Source organism: Varanus komodoensis, unplaced genomic scaffold (genome assembly GCF_004798865.1).
Source record: "Varanus komodoensis strain SLA01 unplaced genomic scaffold, ASM479886v1 scaffold17, whole genome shotgun sequence".
NCBI classification, from domain to species: domain Eukaryota; kingdom Metazoa; phylum Chordata; class Lepidosauria; order Squamata; family Varanidae; genus Varanus; species Varanus komodoensis.
The window spans coordinates 24,180,425-24,195,049 of NW_025335505.1; the positions used below are offsets into that span (position 1 = coordinate 24,180,425).

General features: G+C 40.7%; 1 protein-coding gene across 11 annotated transcripts in view; it reads left to right on the forward strand.

The window, feature by feature from the left end:
- Nucleotides 1-14,625, forward strand: part of KIF13A (kinesin family member 13A) — a 126,201-nt gene that overhangs the window by 80,973 nt on the left and 30,603 nt on the right. For all 11 annotated transcript variants that reach the window (XR_006414376.1, XR_006414375.1, XR_006414374.1 and 8 more), the window contains 6 exons: nucleotides 1,726-1,892; nucleotides 2,286-2,496; nucleotides 3,879-4,041; nucleotides 6,752-6,892; nucleotides 7,806-7,955; nucleotides 9,977-10,141. Coding sequence is in view for 8 of the 11 variants with exons in the window: in XM_044426688.1 (XP_044282623.1) it covers nucleotides 1,726-1,892; nucleotides 2,286-2,496; nucleotides 3,879-4,041; nucleotides 6,752-6,892; nucleotides 7,806-7,955; nucleotides 9,977-10,141 (997 nt within the window). In the remaining 3 variants the exon portion in view is untranslated. The remainder of the gene's footprint in view (nucleotides 1-1,725; nucleotides 1,893-2,285; nucleotides 2,497-3,878; nucleotides 4,042-6,751; nucleotides 6,893-7,805; nucleotides 7,956-9,976; nucleotides 10,142-14,625) is intronic.

Consider the following 14,625-nt stretch of genomic DNA (forward strand, 5'->3'; position numbering starts at 1 on the left):
GTCTTAAAGCCATCCACAAGGAAGTCATATAAGGCTAACTGGAAACGTCTTTCCGCCTTTGCTGAGTCGCGTTCGTTCTCTCCATTCCTCTCATCCATTCAACAGATGCTTCAGTTCCTCCTGGAATTGCACCATTCCGGACTGAAGCTGTCGTCCATTAAAGTGTATACAGCCGCAATAGCCTACTACCGTGGCTTAGTCGACGGATCACCTGTTTTCTCATCCTATCCTCAAAAGATTTTTGAAGGGACTATATAATCTTAACCCATCAATTAGACCGGTTATGCCCACATGGAGCCTCTCTGTAGTTCTACAGGCCCTTATGAAGGCCCCCTTCGAACCTTTGGCGACGGTGGATCTTCGATTGGTCTCTTGGAAGATGGTATTTCTTGTAGCTATCACTTCAGCCCGGAGGGCCAGTGAACTTTGCACTCTTCGCATAGTCCCTCCTTATTTAAACTTTCACAGGGAGAAGGTCGTTTTATGCCTCAACCCGTCTTTTTTGCCTAAAGTGTCTACACCTTTCCATACGGGACAAGACATTGTGCTGCCTGCCTTTTTTCCGTCACCGTCGACTCCATTGGAAAGATCTTTGCATTCACTCGATGTTCGCCGTTGCTTAGCCTTTTACCGATCGCGAACGGAATCTATTCGACGATCCAATAAACTGTTCATCAAATATTCTGCTAGGGATCAGGGCGATCCAGTCACTCCACAGAGACTTTCTAAGTGGATAGTCCACACTATAGTCTTATGCTATCAATTAGCTAAGCTCGAACTGCCTTCAGTTCCTCGAGGCCATTCTGCTAGAGCTGTTGCAACCTCGTCTGCATTCGCATCCGGGGTCCCGATTGATGACGTCTGCCGAGCCGCTACTTGGCGAACCCTTGCACCTTTGCCAGGCACTACTGTCTTGATGTTCGAGCTCGATGGGATTGCTCCTTCGGTAGAGCTGTTCTCTCCTCCATTCTTCAATGAGGACACCTTCCCTCCTCCTTTATGGTAAGCTTGTTAATCTACCCATATGTGTGATGCACAGAGGCCATGACGAAGAAAAGCAGGTTGCTTACCTGTAACTGATGTTCTTCGAGTGGCCATCTGTGCAGTCACACAACCCACCCGCCGGCCCTGCTTGGTGTCGGTGAGTGGCTGCATCGACCGCTTAGTGTCGGTGAGTGAATGCATCTTTCGGTACCGACTATGCCTTTTTTCATGGTACCGACATCAAAAACAAACAAACAAACAAAGTTTTTTCAATAAGATAGCGTACGTTTGGTCGCAAAGACTGAACAAAATGGCGGATGCTTCGCTCTTTATAGGCCACAGGGGGGAGGGGGAGCAGAGCTTCCCGCCAAAAACCGTTAGCTGTCAATCTTCCGGCCACAGGCACTGCGCAGGCACAGTACCCATATGTGTGACTGCACAGATGGCCACTCAAAGAACATCAGTTACAGGTAAGCAACCTGCGTTTCAGAGTGGAATAGGTGAAGTAAGTTGGATGCAATATCACTTATCTTGTGCTGTGAGCAAGGATTATAGTCAGATCTCTAACTTGTACAAAGCTTCCTTTATTTTAAAATAAACCTTCATTCCTTTCCTCACTGCCTCAACTCTTTCAGCGTATAAAAATCAGAATCAAAAGAGGAATTACTGTTCTCCAACCCTTTTCATATACGTACCAAGATCTTTACTAAGTCTTCTACTAAGTTTTCTATTTTTAAACAGAATTAATCTACCTAAAAGAAAGCGACGAGATTGGTTGAAAGACTCTGAAAAAGAGATGCTGTCAGCAGAACATGATCTAGATGCAACTAGTGAAGCTTCTTCAGAACCAGACTATAACTATGAATTTGCACAGATGGAAGTTATAATGAAAACACTGAATAGCAATGGTAAGAAAATGGTGGTTCAGTATTATTGAAAGTGCCAAACATTAGCACAGAAATGTGTAGATCCCAAAATACTTTAATCTGTTCCCATGTCTTGACTGTCAAGCAAAAATGAATGCATAACATTTTAAAGTTCAACAGCAGTAAATTTCTAAAAACAGAAGCCATAATGGAGTAAATAATGTTTGCTCAAAAGTTGTTTCCATTCTGCCAGACAGATTTAAGAATATTTACTCAAAACTACTCTTCTCAGTTTTATGAGATATTCCTCCAGGTAAAAATGCTTTAGATGCCACTTTTGATCTTTACTATAAGCCAGTGTAGGCTATTACAGTAGTTTTGATATTGGAAGGATGGGTAATGGAGTCTATGATACAGTGACTTTTTTCTTCTTAGATCCAGTACAAAATGTGGTCCAAGTCTTGGAGAAACAATACTTAGAAGAGAAACGTAGTGCTTTGGAAGAGCAGCGAATGATGTATGAGCGTGAGCTGGAACAACTCCGACAGCAGCTTTCACCAGAAAGACGATATCAGCATTGTAGTGACAGGCTTGCAGATGCTGGCCAGACTGCTCAACAGAAAGTGAAGCTCTGGTCAGAAGAGAGGTAAGAGTACTGGTGTTGAAATCTTAAGCAACTGAAACAGATAATGGATTATAAAGAAAAATATCCTCATCCTATCCTCAACTTCTCCCCACCATGTACTGCTAATTAGAAAAGTCTTATTTTTCAGTTTAGCTCCAAGAATCTTTTTGCTTCTAGGGATATGTTTTAGAAGCTTCCTTAGCAGGGAAGAGTAGAAGAAATATTGTAGGTTAAATCCTGACAGAATAACATCTGTTGGGTTCATCGCTACAAAGTTACATTGTCACTTTCTTCATGCATTAATTGTAAAATTATAAAATACAATATTCACAGACTAAGTTTGGTACTTCAGTTATGCATTTTAGAAAGGGAGGAATAAGAATTTAGAAATACAAACCTGACTTAGAGGCCTGATCTCATCCTACCACAAGCACAGTGCTTGTGAAGGAATTGTTATATGACTTAACTGTTCTCATGGTTGTTGCATTTTGTGAGTGCTTCTCTTGGGCTAGCTGTTTGGGAGCCAGAATCAGAGTTTGAACAGGTTGGTGTCGAACTCGGCATATTCAACGCCTGCTTGCCTATAGTAAAAATTAATCAAATGCAAACCTTTAGCATTGGTTTCTTTTAATTTCTATTACTTAGATAAGAGAAGGGAGTTGGGCAGGATTACCTACAGCTGCTAGTTGTGCATGTACAAAATCCAGTTTACCCCAACCTGATACCCTTCAGATGTTTTACATTACAGACTCCCATCATTCATGACCATGCAGTCATTGCCTGATAGGAGTTGTAATTCAAAGCATTTGGAGGACAGCAAGTATCATGGGATCTTTATAGCATTTGTGGCATCATCATGGGATATACTTCAAAGAGGGCTCCTGATCATACAATTTCAGACATCGTATCTGCTACTAATGCTTTTGGTGTTCCCAGAGCTAGATTTATAAAAAACTGAAGAAAACTGAAGGTGAATTACCTTATAAAAAGCATTTGTTGAAACAAGCCCTAGGCTGGATGTTTTAGTATATTCAAGAAAATGCAATATAACTCTATTGAGAATTTGTTGGCTTTTTCTTTACATATAATTTTCTTCAGAGTGCCTATAAAAGTTGACTATCATGTGCTGGGATTCATTTTGTTCCTGGACAGCATATTCTGGATAGATCTGATTTTCATTTTAAAACTATTAAGTTTCTTTGAACTTGTAAGTCCTAGTTTGGTCTCTTACTAAAAATGTTGGTCATATTTATTTTAGACGTTATCAGAACTGGAAACTGATCTCATACTCTTCAACTTGGGGAAAAAAGTGCATTGTCAGATCTCCCTGAATATTTGCTACATGCAATGGACATGTTTTTTTTCCTTTACGTTTTTACATGCTTCACCCCTTCTCACCATAGGGATGAATTATTCCGGCAGAGCCTGGCAAAACTAAGAGAACAGATAGTTAAAGCCAATACGCTAGTGAGGGAAGCAAACTTCTTGGCTGAAGAGATGAGTAAGCTAACAGATTATCAGGTCACACTACAAATCCCTGCTGCTAACCTGAGTGCCAACAAGAAGGTAAAAAATTTGATAATTGATAACCATTTGGTAACCATTTTGTATAGACCCTTGAAAGATGCAAAGCCATATGAAAATGAACTAGTATGGGTGTGTGTGTGAGTGAGTGAGAGAGAGAGAATTGTATTTAAATGAAAGTAGTTGTAAGTCTAGTATAAAGCTTTTCAAGTCTTCTTGTCTCGGTAAGCTTGTACAGTCTCTGTACATATTCAATAAAAAGAGAGCATTTATACTTGTGCTAATTTGATGTGAACAGTTCAGTTTTTAGGTTGATATGGAATATATTTTATCAAAATTATGAGTATAATCAGTGCAATAAGAATACGGACTGATCCATATATTTTAAACAAAAAAGACACTAAGTACAATAGAATGGGCAAAACAATCAACTAAAATACCTGGATAAACAATATTTTTTCAGCTGGAATGTAAACAGTTGCAGTACTGGTATCAGTCAAATTACTGTAATGTAGATATTCTATAGTCACAATGCTACAGCCAAGTAGTCTCTCCTTTTTGACACATACTGTACCCCAAGGTACTTGGAAAAGAGCCTTCCCTGATTATCTTAACTATGGGCCCTCTAGTTTAGACTGATACGCTTTGCAGATATTTGGGTACCCATCCATTTCCATGTTAAAGATAAGCAGCAGCAGCACCTTGAACTTTACTCTGAAGCAAATACATACGTAGTGTGGTCCTTTAGAACTGGTGTAATAAGATTTCATCTGACTGTACCAGTTCTTTAGGGTTTCTGTGCATCGCACATACGGGCTTTTTGTGCATCCAAGGAGCCTGTTTGGGAAGATTCCAAAGCCAGGGCACATTTATTTCACTGAAAATAAAAAGCAGTATGCTGGGGTAGATTTTTTCATATGTGGGGAAATTTTGATAATGTCACATAAGAAATGCACATGATTGACGCTGTTAAAAATGCTATATCCCTGCCTACATGTTTGGCTGAAGTAGGAAGCCAAACGATAACCAGAATAACAGGCAGGGTTGGCCTTGGAGTACAAAATGAAGCAGGGCACAGGCTGGTAGAATTTTGTCAAGAGAATACGATGGTCATAGCAAATACTGTTTTCCAAAAACCCAAGAGATGACTCTACAAATGGACATCACCAGATGATCAACACAGAAATCAGATTGACTATGTGCTCTGCAGCCAAAGATGGAGAAGCCCTCACAGTCAGTAAAAACTAGACCAGGAGCTGACTGTGGCTCAGGGCATGAGCTTCTTGTTGCAAAATTTAGACTTAAATTGAAGAAAGTAGGGAAAAGCACTAGGCCTCTCTGGTATGACCTAAATTATATCCCTGATGAATATACAGTAGAGGTGACAAATAGATTTAAGGAATTAGATCTGATAGACAGAGTGCCTGAAGATTGTGTGGATCACAACAAATTGTGGTAAGTTCTTAAAGAGATGGGAGAATCAGACCATCTTATTTGTCTCTTGAGAAACCTATATGCGGTCAAGAAGCAACAGTGAGAACTGGACACAGAACCATTGATTGGTTCAAAATCAGTTTGGCAAGACTGTATACTGTCGCCCTGCCTATTTAACTTATATGCAGAGCACATCATGACAAAGGTGGGGCTAGATGAATTACCAGTTGGAATTAAGATTGCTGGGAGAAATACTAACAACCTCAGATATGCAGATGATACCACTCTCATGGCAGAAAGTGAAGTGCAACTAAAGAGCTTCTTGATGTGGGTGAAGGAGGAGAGCGCAAAAGTTGGCTTGAAACTCAACATTAAGAAAACTAAGATCATGGCATCCAGTCCTCTCACTTCCGGGCAAATAGATGGGGAAGAAATGGAGGTAGTGACAGATTTTATTTTCCTGGGCTCCAAGATCACCGCAGACGAGGACTGCAGCCAAGAAATTAAAAGATGCTTGCTCCTGGGGAGGAAAGCTATGGCAAATCTAGACAGCATACTAAAAAGCAGAGACATCACCCAGCCCACAAAAGTACATATAGTCAAGGCTATGGTTTTCCCAGTTGCAATGTATGGCTGTGAAAGTTGGACCATAAGAAAGGCTGAGCGCCAAAGAATTGAGACCTTCGAATTGTGGTGCTGGAGAAGACCCTTGCGAGTCCTTTGGACTGCAAGGCGATCAAACCAGTCAGTCCTAGAGGAGATAATCCCTGACTGCTCTTTAGAAGGCCAGATCCTGAAGATGAAACTCAAATATTTTGGCCACCTAATGAGAAGGAAGGACTCACTGGAGAAGAGCCTAATGTTGGGAACAATAGATGGCAAAAGAAGGGGATGGCAGAGGATGAGGTGGCTAGATGGAGTCACTGAAGCAGTCGGCATGAGCTTAAGTGGCCTCTGGGGATGGCGGAGGACAGGAAGGCCTGGAGGAATGTTGTCCATGGGGTCGTGATGGGTCGGACACGGCTTCACGACTAACAGCAACAACATGTTTGGGCAACTGCTATCTTTTTAGACAAATACGGGTAAGTGTAGTTAAGAGCACTTACACATCTTCCTTAATGGGCAGGGTATTTTCAGTCTTACATGAGTCTGAACAAAACTACCTTCAGCTGTAATTATTATTCATAAATAATTTTGAAGGCACAGATAAGGATAAGTAAGGTATGCAAAACACACTTGACTATAACTCTGATAACATGAAATAGTATAGCTCAGTATTATATCCTTTACCACTTAAGTTACCTTTGTCCTTGTTCAGAGAGGTGCAATAGTAAGTGAACCAGCTATTCAAGTACGAAGAAAAGGAAAAGGAACTCAAGTATGGACCATTGAGAAGCTAGAGAACAAATTAATTGACATGAGAGATCTGTATCAAGAATGGAAAGAGAGAGCCCATGAGGTAATGATCTTCTTTTTTTCAGTGTGGCCAAAAGAGACTAATGGGCAGTACAGAAATTGAATGAATGGATTAATTAATGTTTCTCCCCAGTAGTGTTTTTTATTAAAGGAATGTGTGCCTATAAATCTCATTTACCAGTCACCTGTTTTTGAGGATATCTCTGACAGACCCCACTGCCACATTCAGTTGTATTATTAGTCTAATGAATTGCTTTGGTTTAATGTTCATATTCATGTTTGATAACAGACTTTATTGACTGTGCATTTTTCTATAATCTGTCGCTTCAAAGCACAACAGCATTGGCAAGTCATGCTAAACCACCCTGCAGGTAAGCAATGGTGGGTTGTCTGGTTGCTGACCAATGTATGGTACCTTAGACAAGCGAAATGACATGTCAAATGTTACAGTTTAGAATGTTCTTGCCTTATGAACTACTCTTGTACATTTCCCTGCTGTATAGGGCATATGGGGCAGAATCAGGATCATTGTTATTTTTTTTCCTGAAGTGCCATTTCCAAAAGTTACTATGATTTTGTATGAGTTCTTATTCTCTTACCCTTTGTAAATGAAACTTTACTACTACTTTCATAGCTGTGTAGGCTTTATTACTAAATCCAGAGTTTCCCTGTGGCTCCTTGCTACTGTTTAACAACTCAGGCTTGAGGCTTGTGCATAAGGTGAGCTGCAGCTGTACTCCTTTTCCCCAAGCTTCAAGAGTGTCCTGTAAGATCTGAGAGTCTCCTGGCTCAGGCAGCAATGGATATATGTGGTGATGACAGCCTATTTCAGTAACTGTTTGGTTCCAGGATATGGTTCAGGGTCTTTGGGGAGTTCCCCTTTTCACCTCACAAATCATGATATTAAATCATTTATGATTTTAAAATTAAAATTGCCTTTTCTTTTATAAAAATAGATAAAGCGACTCACTGGAAAAAGAGGTGATCCTTTCTATGAAGCACAAGAAAATCACAATTTAATTGGTGTAGCAAATGTCTTTTTGGAGTGCCTTTTCTGTGATGTTAAACTTCAGTATGCAGTGCCAATAATTAGCCAACAGGGAGAGGTAAGTTTAAGGGGCCCATGCTACACAGAGATCAACTGGAATGTTGCTTTTTGGTGTCTAATCTGTCCCTTATTTTTACTGGTACAATCTGCTGTCTCTGCTAGCCTTGGTAGGAGGAAGGTGAAGCTTGTGACTTGAAGGGAAGAATGAAATAAAAAAGTTGATAGTTAAAAGGTGCTAAATCACACAAAACATAGGGACAAGAGGAATTTTGTGCCACTGAGATGCACAAAATAGAATACATACGTAGAAACTGTTGAATTTGGCCAAGTAAGTGGATTTCATGTTTGGCTGAAGTTTACTTGATTTTCCAAAAAGTGCTGCAGTGTGCAAAATCTGGGGAGCAGATCAAAGGAGAGTCTTGTTACTACACAGAAGACTTTTATAAAGAACTATCAGTAACTTCCACTTGAGTAAGCAAGTTGGAATTTTAGTACTTAGATATAGAATTCTGAATCTCTAATATCTGGTTTATTCTGAGATTGTTTTGAGAATGGGAAAGTTTGTACAAATGGGTAAAGTACCCTGCAGATAAGTTGCACAGTGTGGTTGCTTGCAGAACAACTCCTGGTGTTCCTGGCTGATTATCAGGCTTACATGGGGGGGAGGGGTCATTCACCCCTTCCCTTCCACCTGCTAGTCCTCTAGCCAGTAATTCAGGGTCCTGTTTAGTAAAACCTGTCTAGTCTCATCCTCCATGCTCCAGTTGTGACCCCATCTTCATTTGCTAACGTTGTTGTTTTGCTTGATGCCACTGAAAGTAAAAGCTTCTCCAGCAATGTTCCAGCAACACTTTGGGATGACTTTGGGATGTCACATTACTGCTTAACAAACAAAAATAGATGGCAGAAATGTGAGCAATTAAAATAATTATTTTTATTGTTACTTGACGAAGTGTATACTTGTGACGTCTGAAATGTCGAGTCTTACCTGGTAAGTGTCCTGATAAGTGTGTTTTATTACAATGCAGTTGGTAACAGCCATGGACATTGACCAGATGAGGCTGTATATAGATACCTTTGTGCACACTTGACAGCTGTGAATTGAGAAACAAAGTGGTAAAGGTACTTTAGCTGTTAAAGGGAGTTGTGATCTCCTATTTAGCAGTGTGGTCCTCTAGTTTTTAATTATTGCTCTGATGGTTCTTCCACATTTTCCACACTTCCCTGAGCCTCTAGGTAAACCAGAAAAAACTTGTCTGACAAATTTAAACATGATTTTGGACAGGTAAATACACAATCATGAAATGTGTGTGTATTTTCCTGTCCAAAAGAAAAATATAGGCAAGCTTCCAGTTGACATCTGCCAAGCAGACACACACAAACCTATACAGAACTCCACTTTGTCAGTGCTTATGTATCCACTGCATTTTGACAGGAGACCTTTGCCAGGACAATGAAATGGCGGTTTTCACATTTCATGCAACTGTAAGCATGCACTTGTGAAAAACTGGCTTTAATTTTTTAAATGACCTGAATTGTACAGATTTCTGCCCCCTATCTCCCTAATAAACTAGAGACTACTGCTCCAAAATTCTGTTTGGGATTGGTGTAGTGACTGCCACTGGCAGTGGCATAGATGAGCAAGCCACCCTATGAGAACTGGTTCAGGTCTGGACCATAACAAACCATCTTGCTTATTACACACTGTGGGTGGCCATATCACACAAACCCAATCAATATCTGACTTGTATTTTTGTAAGCATGTTTTCTTCTATTCAGTTGCTGAAGGTACAGTTATATTTGGGAAATCTGGGTTCTAGTCCCCAGTCAATCGTGAAGTGCCCTGGATGACTTTGGGCCAGTCACTGACTCTCAACCTAACCTACCTCACAGGTTGTAAGGTTGTTGAGAGGATAAGATTGAGAGGAAGAGGAGGCCTCTAAGCTGCCTTCAGTTCTTTAAAGTAAAACGCTCAAGATATAAATATAATAAATACAGTAACATACATATTTATGTCTTTTGATAACTGATGTTCTGCAGTACCTGAAGATCTTAAATATTAATATATTTGTAATGCAGGTTGCAGGGCGTCTGCATGTTGAAGTGATGCGTGTCACTGGTGTTGTCCCAGAACGTGTAGCAGAAGGAGATGACTCTTCTGAAAACTCCAGTGAAAGTGGAAGTTTAGAAATCATGGACAACAATGGAGACATTATCCACAGGCCAAAAAAGCTCACTTGCAGGGTTAGTGCAATACAGTGTGTACACTAATATTTTAAAATGACAATGTTTTAGCAAAACAATGTTCTGAACCATTTGCATGCTGTAGTGGAAAATGCCTGTGCCACAACAAAAACAACCAAATCACATTATAAAATACATTATTTAAGGAAGGGGAGAATCCATAGCACTATAATTACATTACTTATATATTAATATATAACAGAACATACTGTTGTGATTAACAATAATTATGCATATACTTTGACAGAGTCATCCCAAATCCCCACATATTTATCCATTTGTAAGTTATACCTAAATGCCAGCTCTTCAAAATCTAAAGTTTCATTAAATTGTCCACCCATGATGTTACTGCAGGTGGCTGTTTATCTTTCCAATGTAGTAATGTTGCTGTTGTTAGTCGCAAAGTCGTGTCCGACCCATCGCGACCCCATGGACAACATTCCTCCAGGCCTTCCTGTCCCCCACCATCCCCTGGAGCCCACTCAAGCTCACACCAACTGCTTCAGTGACTCCATCTAGCCACCTCCTTCTCTACCATCCCCATCTTCTTTTGTCATCTATTGTTCCCAGCATTAGGCTCTTCTCCAGGGAGTCCTTCCTTCTCATTAGGTGGCCAAAGTATTTGAGTTTCATCTTCAGTATCTGGCCTTCTAAAGAGCAGTCAGGGTTGATCTCCTTTAGCACTGACCGGTTTGATCGCTTAGCGGTCCAAGGGACTCGCAGGAGTCTCTTCCAGCACCACAATTCAAAGGCCTCAATCCTTCGGTGCTCAGCCTTCCTTATGGTCCAACTTTCACAGCCATACATTGCACCTGGGAAAACCATAGTCTTGACTATATGCACTTTTGTGGGCTGGGTGATGTCTCTGCTTTTTAGTATGCTATCTAGATTTGCCATAGCTTTCCTCCCCAGGAGCAAGCGTCTTTTAATTTCTTGGCTGCAGTCCCCGTCTGCGGTGATCTTGGAGCCCAGGAAAATAAAATCTGTTACTACCTCCATTTCTTCCCCATCTATTTGCCCGGAAGTGAGAGGACTCGATGCCATGATCTTAGTTTTTCGTAATGTTGAGTTTCAGGCCAACTTTTGCACTCTCCTCCTTCACCCACATCAAGAGGCTCTTTAGTTCACTTTCCGCCATGAGAGTGGTATCATCTGCATATCTGAGGTTGTTGATATTTCTCCCAGCAATCTTAATTCCAACTGGTGATTCATCTAGCCCCGCCATTCTCATGATGTGCTCTGCATATAAGTTAAATAGGCAGGACAACAGTATACAGCTTTGCCGAATTTCTTTCTCAATTTTGAACCAATCAGTGGTTCCATGTCCAGTTCTCACTGTTGCTTCTTGACCCGCATATAGGTTTCTGAAGAGACAAATGAGACAGTCTGGTTCTCCCATCTCTTTAAGAACTTTCCACAATTTGTTGTGATCCACACAATCAAAGGCTTTAGCATAGTCAATGAAGCAGAAGTAGATGTTTTTCTGGAACTCCCTAGCTTTCTCCATGATCCAGCGTATGTTGGCAATTTGACCTCTGCGAAATGCTGCCTATACTTCTCGGTCCGCATACTGCTGGAGCCTAGCTTGTAGAATTTTGAGCATAACTTTGCTAGCATGTGAAATGCGTGCAATGGTGTGGTAGTTTGAACATTCTTTGGCATTGCCCTTCTTTGGGATCGGAATGTAAGCTGACCTTTTCTAGTTCTGTATCCACTGTTGAGTTTTCCAAGTTTGCTGGCATATTGAGTGTTGCACTTTTAGTGCATCATCTTTTAAGATTTCGAATAGCTGAGCTGGAATACTGTCACCTCCACTAGGTTTGTTGTTGCTCAGACTTCCTAAGGCCCATTTGACTTCACATTCCAGGATGTCTGGCTCGAGGTCAGTGACCACCCCATCGTGAGATCTCTGGTCCTCCCTATTCTATTGTTTTCTTCTATTTCTTTACCTGTTCATTTAAGAAGGCATTCTTATCTCTTCTAGCTATTCTCTGGAATTCTGCATTCAGCTGAGTGTATCTTTCTCCTTCTCCCTTGCCTTTCGCTTGCCTTCTTTCCTCAGCTGTTTGTATAGCTTCCTCAGACAGCCATTTTGCTTTCTTGCATTTCTTTTTCTTTGGGATGGTTTTAGTTGCTACCTCTTGTACAATGTTGCAAACCTCCGTCCAAAGTTCTTCAGGCACTCTGTCTCTCAGATCTAATTCCTTAAATCTATTTGTCACCTCTACTGTATATTCATCAGGGATATGATTTAGGTCATACCTGAGTGGCCTAGTGCTTTTCCCTACTTTCTTCAATTTAAGCCTAAATTTTGCAACGAGAAGCTCAAGATCTGAGCCACAGTCAGCTCCTGGTCTAGTGTTTACTGACTGTATAGAGCTTCTCCCTCTTTGGCTGCAGAGCACATAGTCAATCTGATTTCTGGGTTGACCGTCTGGTGATGTCCGGGTGTAGATTCGTCTCTTGGGTTGTTGGAAAAGAGTGTTTGCTATGACCATTGTATTCTCTTGACAAAATTCTACCAGCCTGTGCCCTGCTTCACTTTGTACTCCAAAGCCAAACTTGCCTGTTATTCCAGTTATCTTTTGGCTTCCTACTTTGGCATTCCAATCCCCCATGATGATAAGGACATCATTTTTGGGTGTTAATTCTAGAAGGTGTTGTAGGCCTTCATAGAACCAGTCTACTTCAGCCTTTTCAGCTCCAGTGGTTCTGGCATAGACTTTGACTATTGTGATGTTGAATGGTTTGCCTTGGATTCGAACTGAGATCTTTCTGTCATTTTGGAGATTGTATCCCAGTACTGCTTTTCCTAGCCTTTTATTGAGTATGAAGGCTACTCCATTTCTTCTGAGGGATTCTTGCCCGCAGTAGTATACCTGATGGTCATCTGAATTAAATTCCCCCATTCCTGTCCATTTTAGTTCACTGATTCCTAAGATGTCGATGTTCAGTCTTGTCATCTCTTGTTTGACCACATCCAGCTTGCCTTGATTTATGGATCTTACATGCCAGGTTCCAATGGAGTATAGATCTTTACAGCATCGGACTTTCCTTTCACCACCAGATACATCTGCAACTGAGTGTCCTTTTGACTTTGACCCAGTCTTTTCATTCTTTCTGGCGGTACTAGTACTAGCCCTCCGCTCTTCTCCAATAGCATATTGGACACCTTCCGACCTGAGGGGCTCATCTTCTGGTGTCATCTCTCTCTGCCTTTTGGTACTGCCCATGGGGTTTTTATGGCAAAGATACTGGAGTGGGTTGCCATTTCCTTCTCCAGTGGATCACATTTTGTCAGAGCTCTCTGCTATGACCTGTCCTTCTTGGGTGGCCCTGCATGGCATAGCTCATAGCTTCATTGAGCTACGCAAGCCCCTTCGCCACGACAAGGCAGTGATCCATGAAGGAGAATGTAGTAATAGTAAGTCCACAAAGATTCTTGAAAAGGATGCAACTTCTAATCATAGAGAATGGATTGGGCCTCCCTGACTTTTCCGTTTACCATCAGGTCTGTCTGTTGATTCAGATTCAGTTGTGGTCTTTTCCACTTACATGACATTCCTCTCCCTGCTCTGTTTTGGAATATTCATTTTTGGAGCGTGTTTACAAATAGATTGCATTGGGCTCTTTGCCATGCTAAAACAGATAATGAACCCCCTCCAGTTGTTACATCTAAAGAGTTGTGGCATATACTTTCCCAATGATGACACTTCAACACATTTGCACATGCAAAATTAACTTTATATGGAAACCTGGTTTTAAAAATAGGCAAGCAAATACTTGTTTGGACCTGGATGGACAGGATCATTTTTACTTTCAATCAGCTTGTCAGCACTTAGGAAATTTTTTTGCCATTCTCTGTTTTGCAGACCAAATATAAATTACCAGGAATGGCTGAATGACAATACATGCCATCGAAACATTTGTTAAAATCAAAGTTCAGTTCTTCTGTTTTACTTGCTTCAGAGCTGCTTCTGTTATTCAAAGTATTGAGGCTTAAAACTTACCTCATCCTACAATTTATGTATATAAATATTTAATATCAGTGAATAAATATGATACACAGACTTTCAAACAAGGATGGTATAATGAATTGGAACACCCCATATTGCCTCGCCAATGAAGTGCAACATTTATCTATATCCCAATTGACTGTGGCTTTCAGGCTATGCTTAATTCAGCAAAAAATGTTTTGTATATATAGGACACCACAACATCTCTTATTTAAGGGCTTAGCTAAATCAGCCAACTTTTCGCGATATAGTGCTGGTGGTACTTCTTCATATGTTTTGGTAGTGGCCAATGGCAGCTTCCTTTTGGAAGGAGGAAATAATTTGGATAGACCTTCGGCTGGAAAACTCTTTACTATTTAAAGATTGGTTTGGTTTGGTTTGGTTTGGTTTGGTTTGTACTCATCTCCTGGAACATAATACAAGGTTAACGTAAATGGATTTTCTTTGCCTTGTGACATTTAAAAGAAG